Raw genomic sequence first — 7,379 nt, 5'->3', positions numbered from 1 at the left:
CCATCAAAAAAGAGAATTACAGACCAATATCCTTGATGAACACAGATGTGAAAATTCTCACCATAATACTAGCCAATATGATCCCACAGTACATTAAAAGGATTATTCACCATGACGAAGTGGGATTTATTCCTGGGCTGCAAGGTGGGTCAACATCTGCAAATCAAAGTATGTGATACAATACATTAATAAAAGAAAGAACAAGAACCATATGATACTCTCAATAGATGCTGAAAAAGCATGTGACAAAGTACAGCATCCTTTCTTGATCAAAACCCTCCAAGTGTAGGGATAGAGGGTACATACTCCAATATCATCAAGGCCATTGATGAAAAATCCACAGTGAATATCATTCTCAAGAGTAAAAACTTAGAGCTTTTCCCCTAAGGTCAGGAACACAGCAGCACTGTCCAATTTCACCACTGCTCTTCAACACAGTACTAGAAGTCCTAGCCTTGGCAATCAGACAACAAAAAGAAATAAAAGGCATCCGAATCAGCAAAGAAGAAGTCAAACTCTCACTCTTTGCAGATAATATGATATTTATGTGGAAAACCCAAAAGACTCCACTCTAAAAATGCTAGAACTCATATGGGAATTCAGTAAAGTGTCAGGATATAACATCATTGCACAGGAATAAATCAGTTGCATTTCTATATACAAACAGTAAGACAGAAGAAAGAGATATTAAGGAGTCGATCCCATTTACAATTGTACCCAAAACCATAAGTTACCTGGGAATAAACCTAACCAAAGAGGCAAAGAATCTATACTCAGAGCACTATAAAGTACTCTGGAAAGAATTTGAGGAAGACACAAAGAAACTGAAAAACATTCCATGCTCATGGATCGGAAGAACAAATATTGTGAAAATGTCTATGCTACCTAGAGCAATCTACACACTTAATGGAATACCTATCAAAATAACATCAACTTTTTTCAAAGAAATGGAACAAATAATCCTAAAATTTATTTGGAACCAGAAAAGACCCTGAGTAGCCAGAGGAATGTTTGAAAAGAAAGCCAAAGTTGGCAGCATCACAATTCTAGACTTCAAGCTCTTATACAAAGCTGTAATCTTCAAGACAGTATGGTACTGGGACAAAAGCAGACACATAGATCAATGGAACAGAATAGAGGGCTCAAAAATGGACCCTCAACTCTATGGTCAACTAATCTTCAATAAAGCAGGAAAGAACATTCAATGGAAAAAAAAAAAACAGTCTCTTCAACAAATGGTGTTGGGAAAAGTGGGCAGCCACATGCAGAAGAATAAAACTGGACCATTTCCTTACACAAAACAGAAAAATACACTCAAAATTGATGAATGATCTCAATGTGAGAAAGGAATCCATCAAAATCCTTGAGCAGATCACAGGCAGCAACTTCTTTGACCTCAGCCACAGCACCTTCTTCGCCAAAGCCACAGTATCCTTCATTGCTAAAGGCAAGTGAAGCAAGGGCAAAAATGATGTATTGAGACTCCATCAAGATCAAAAGCTTTTGCAGAGCAAAGGAAACAGTCAACAAAACTAAAAGACAACTTACAGAATGAGAGAAGATATTTGCAAATGAGGTATCTGATAAAGGGCTAGTAACCAAAATGTATAAAGAACTTATCAAACTCTATACCCAAAGAACAAATAATCCAATCAAGAAATGGGCAGAAGATATGAACAGACACTTCTGCAAAGAAGACATCCAGATGCCCAACAGACACATAAAAAAGTGCTCAACATCACTCAGCATCAGGGAAATACAAATCAAAACCACGGTGAGACATCACCTCACACCTGTCAGAATGGCTAAAATGAACAAATCAGGAAATGAGAGATGTTGGCAAGGATATGGAGAAAACATTTTGTCAAACTTTTGAATCTTTGCCAATCGGAAAGGAAAGTAATGGCATCTTCACAAATTATTGCAATAGGTGGACCAATAGAAAGGTACAGGCATGGTCTAGGTGACAATGGGAACAAAACTAGAGTCACAATATATTCAGGAGAAAATAATCAGAGGAATTTGTGCATCAAACACAGTGAGAAGAAGAGGTACCAAATGACTCTTAAAAACACTAAAATGTCTGGCCGCTAGGAGTGCCTGGAAGCAGTTCCGAGAAACCCCGCATTTCTCGGGGTTTCTCGCAATCCCCATGCTGGGATTGCGTCTCTGTCCATGGTGGGGGGGGGCAGGGAGCGGGTGGCGTGCGTGCCATTTCTAGTCCTTTTCTAAGCGCCTGGTGCTGATTCTCAGGGGCCCCACCAGCGGTCCCAGCTCTGCCCTGCAGCACAATAAAATGGCTAATCAGGTGAATGGTAATGTGGTACAGTTAAAAGAAGAGGAAGAACCAGCAAACTCAACACCCAAAGAACAAATAATCCAATCAAGAAATGGGCAGAGGACATGAACAGACGTTTCTGCAAAGAAGACATCCAGATGGCCAACAGACACATGAAAAAGTGCTCCATATCACTCAGCATCAGGGAAATACAAATCAAAACCACAATGAGATATCACCTCACACCAGTCAGAATGGCTAAAATCAACGAGTCAGGAAATGACAGATGCTGGCGAGGATGCAGAGAAAGGGGAACCCTCCTACACTATTGGTGGGAATGCAAGCTGGTGCAACCACTCTGGAAAACAGCATGGAGGTTCCTCAAAATGTTGAAAATAGAACTGCCCTATGACCCAGCAATTGCACTACTGGGTATTTACCCTAAAGATACAAACGTAGTGATCCAAAGGGGCACGTGCACCCGAATGTTTATAGCAGCAATGTCCACAATAGCCAAACTATGGAAAGAACCTAGATGTCCATCAACAGATGAATGGATCAAGAAGATGTGGTATATATACACAATGGAATACTATGCAGCCATCAAAAGAAACGAAATCTTGCCATTTGCGACAACATGGATGGAACTAGAGCGTATCATGCTTAGCGAAATAAGTCAAGCGGAGAAAGACAACTATCATATGATCTCACTGATATGAGGAAGTGGTGATGCAACATGGGGGCTTAAGTGGGTAGGAGAAGAATCCATGAAACAAGATGGGATAGGGAGGGAGACAAACCATAAGTGACTCTTAATCTCACGAAACAAACTGTGGGTTGCTGGGGGGAGGGGGGTTGGGAGAAGGGGGGTAGGGTTATGGACATTGGGGAGGGTATGTGCTTTTGGGTAAATTGGAAGGGGAGGTGAACCATGAGAGACTATGGACTTTGAAAAACAATCTGAGGGGTTTGAAGTGGCAGGGGGGTGGGAGGTTGGGGTACCAGGTGGTGGGTATTATAGAGGGCACGGCTGGCATGGAGCACTGGGTGTGGTGAAAAAATAATGAATACTGTTTTTCTGAAAATAAATAAATTGGGGGAAAAAAAAAAGAAGAGGAAGAACCAATGGATACTTCCAGTGTAACTCACACAGAGCATTACAAGACTCTGATAGAGGCAGGCCTCCCACAAAAGGTGGCAGAAAGACTTGATGAAATATTTCAGACAGGATTGATAGCTTATGTCGATCTTGATGAAAGAGCAATTGATGCTCTCAGGGAATTTAATGAAGAAGGAGCTCTGTCTGTACTACAGCAGTTCAAGGAAAGTGACTTACACATGTTCAGAAAAAAAGTGCATTTTTATGTGGAGTTATGAAGACCTGCAGATAAGGGAGAAACAGGGTAGCAAGGTGCAAGAGTCCACAAAGGGGCCAGATGAAGTGAAGATAAAGGCGGTGCTTGAAAGGACTGGCTATACTCTGGATGTAACCACAGGACAGAGGAAGTATGGTGGTCCTCCACCAGACAGTGTGTACTCTGGTGTACAATCTGGCATTGGAACAGAAGTCTTTGTAGGTAAAATGTCAAGAGATTTATATGAGGATGAGTTGGTACCCCTTTTTGAAAAGGCTGGTCCCATTTGGGATCCATGTCTTATGATGGATCCACTGTCTGGTCAGAACAGAGGGTATGCGTTTATCACCTTCTGTGGGAAGGAGGCTGCACAGGAGACCATTAAGCTGTGTGACAGCTATGAAATTCACCCCAGAAAACACCTTGGAGTGCGCATTTCTGTGGCAAACAACAGGCTTTTTGTTGGATCAATTCCGAAGAATAAGACTAAGGAAAACATTCTGGAAGAATTCAGTAAAGTCACAGAGGGTTTGGTGGATGTTATTCTCTATCATCAACCCGATGACAAAAAGAAGAATCGAGGGTTCTGCTTCCTTGAATATGAAGATTACAAGTCAGCAGCACAAGCCAGATGCCAGCTGATGAGTGGAAAAGTAAAAGTGTGGGGGAATGTAGTTACAGTTGAATGGGCTGACCCTGTGGAAGAACCAGATCCAGAAGTCATGGCTAAGGTGAAAGTTTTATTTGTGAGAAACTTGGCTACTATGGTGACAGAAGAAATATTGGAAAAGTCATTTTCTGAATTTGGAAAACCCAAACGAGTGAAGAAGTTGAAAGATTATGCATTTGTTCATTTTGAAGACAGAGGAGCAGCTGTTAAGGCCATGGATGAAATGAATGGCAAGGAGACAGAAGGGGAAGAAATTGAAATAGTCTTAGCCAAGCCATCAGACAAGAAAAGGAAAGAGCACCAAGCTGCTAGACAGGCTTCCAGAAGCACTGCGTATGAAGATTATTACTATCACCCTTCTCCTCGTATGCCACCTCCAATTAGAGGTCAGGGTCATGTGGGGGGAGAGGTGGATATGGCTACCCTCCAGATTACTATGGCTATGAAGATTACTATGATGATTACTATGGTTATGATTATCACAACTATCGTGGAGGCTATGAAGGTCCCTACTATGGCTATGATGATGGCTATGCAGTAAGAGGAAGAGCAGGAGGAAGGAGAGGGCGAGGTGCTCCACCACCACCAAGGGGGCCGGGAGCACCATCTCCAAGAGGTAGAGCTGGCTATTCACAGAGGGAGGCACCTTTGGGACCACCAAGAGGCTCTAGGGGTGGCAGAGGGGTCCTGCACAACAGCAGAGAGGCTGTGGTTCCCGTGGATCTAGGAGCAATCGTGGGGGCAATGTAGGAGGCAAGAGAAAGGCAGATGGGTACAACCAACCTGATTCCAAGACCAACAACGAACAGAACTGGGGTTCCCAACCCATCACTCAGCAGCCGCTTCAGCAAGGTGGTGACTATTCTGGTAACTATGGTTACAATAATGACAACCAGGAATTTTATCAGGATACTTATGGGCAACAGTGGAAATAGACAAGTGAGGGCTTGAAAATGATATTGGCAAGATCCGATTGGCTCTAGAACTACATCTTTAAAAAAAATTGGCTTAACTATTTCATCTTTATTTTTTTTTAATTTATTTTTTATTTTCAGCATAACAGTATTCATTATTTTTGCACCATACCCAGTGCTCCATGCAATCTGTGCCTTCTATAATACCCACCACCTGGTACCCCGACCTCCCAACCCCCACCCCTTCAAAACCCTCAGATTGTTTTTCAGAGTCCATAGTCTCTCATGGTTCACCTCCCCTTCCAATTTCCCCCAACTCCTTTCTCCTCTCTAACTCCCCATGTCCTCCATGCTATTTGTTATGCTCCACAAATAAGTGAAACCATATAATAATTGACTCTCTCTGCTTGACTTATTTCACTCAGCATAATCTCTTCCAGTCGCATCCATGTTGCTACAAAAGTTGGGTATTCATCCTTTCTGATGGAGGCATAATACTCCATAGTGTATATGGACCACATCTTCCTTATCCATTCATCTGTTGAAGGGCATCTTGGTTCTTTCCATAGTTTGGCGACCGTGGCCATTGCTGCTATAAACATTGGGGTACAGATGGCCCTTCTTTTCACTATATCTGTATCTTTGGGATAAATACCCAGGAGTGCAATTGCAGGGTCATAGAGAAGTTCTATTTTTAATTTCTTGAGGAATCTCCACACTGTTCTCCAAAGAGGCTGCACCAACTTGCATTCCCACCAACAGTGTAAGAGGGTTCCCCTTTCTCTGCATCCTCTCCAACACATGTTGTTTCCTGTCTTGCTAATTTTGGCCATTCTAACTGGTGTAAGGTGATATCTCAATGTAGTTTTAATTGGTAATGAAGAAGTCAAACTATCTCTCTTTGCAGATGACATGATTCTTTATATGGAAAACCCAAAAGACTCCATCCCCAAACTACTAGACCTCATACAACAATTCAGCAACGTGGCAGGATACAGAGTCAATGTACAGAAATTAGTGGCTTTCTTAAACACTAATAATGAAAATACAGAAAGGGAAATTAGAGAATCGATTCCATTTACTATAGCACCAAGAACCATAAGATACCTGGGAATAAACCTAGCCAAAGAGGTAAAGGAACTGTACTCGAGGAACTACAGAACACTCATGAAAGAAATTGAAGAAGACACAAAAAGATGGAAGACCCTTCCATGCTCTTGGATTGGAAGAATAAACATTGTTAAAATGTCTATACTGCCTAGAGCAATCTATACTTTTAATGCTATTCCGATCAAAATTCCACCGGTATTCTTCAAAGAGCTGGAGCAAATAATCCTAAAATTTGTATGGAATCAGAAGAGACCCCGAATCGCTAAGGAAATGTTGAAAAGCAAAAATAAAGCGGGGGCATCACGTTACCTGCAAGCTTTACTACAAAGCTGTGATCACCAAGACAGCATGGTACTGGCATAAAAACAGACACATAGACTAGTGGAACAGAGTAGAGAGCCCAGATATGGACCCTCAACTCTATGGTCAAATAATCTTCGACAAAACAGGAAAAAATATACAGTGGGAAAAAGACAGTCTCTTCAATAAATGGTGCTGGGAAAACTGGACAGCTGTATGTAGAAGAATGAAACTCAACCATTCTCTTACACCGTACACAAAGATAAACTCAAAATGGATAAAAGACCTCAATGTGAGACAGGAATCCATCAGAATCCTAGAGGAGAACATAGGCAGTAATCTCTTTGATATCAGCCACAGCAACTTCTTTCAAGATATGTCTCCAATGGCAAAGGAAACAAAAGCGAAGATGAACTTTTGGGACTTCATCAAAATCAAAAGCTTCTGCACAGCCAAGGAAACAGTCAAGAAAACAAAGAGGCAACCCACGGAATGGGAGAAGATATTTGCAAATGACAGTACAGACAAAAGGTTGATATCCAGGATCTATAATGAACTCCTCAAACTCAACACACACAAAACAGACAATCATATCAAAAAATGGGCAGAAGATATGGACAGACACTTCTCCAACAAAGACATACAAATGGCTATCAGACACATGAAAAAATGTTTCATCTATAAGTAGCAGCTTGCTGCCATTTGTATTGGGCTGAAGGAATCACTATTGTATATATACTCAAGTCTTTTTT

The 7,379-nt window shown here is 41.5% G+C and overlaps 1 protein-coding gene across 1 annotated transcript; it reads left to right on the top strand.

Moving 5' to 3' along the window:
* Positions 1 to 2,279: 2,279 nt before the first annotated feature.
* On the top strand, positions 2,280 to 5,281 carry LOC122902063 (heterogeneous nuclear ribonucleoprotein R-like). Its single transcript, XM_044241112.1, is given in 6 exon segments — positions 2,280 to 2,350; positions 3,395 to 3,611; positions 3,614 to 3,664; positions 3,667 to 4,698; positions 4,701 to 4,982; positions 4,985 to 5,281. Coding segments are annotated over 6 exon segments (1,890 nt in total). The 5' UTR covers positions 2,280 to 2,296; the 3' UTR covers positions 5,239 to 5,281.
* The last annotated feature ends 2,098 nt before the right edge of the window (positions 5,282 to 7,379 follow it).

Source organism: Neovison vison, chromosome 1 (assembly GCF_020171115.1).
Source record: "Neovison vison isolate M4711 chromosome 1, ASM_NN_V1, whole genome shotgun sequence".
Taxonomy (NCBI): Eukaryota; Metazoa; Chordata; class Mammalia; order Carnivora; family Mustelidae; genus Neogale; species Neogale vison.
This window is presented reverse-complemented; position numbering and strand designations above follow the sequence as displayed.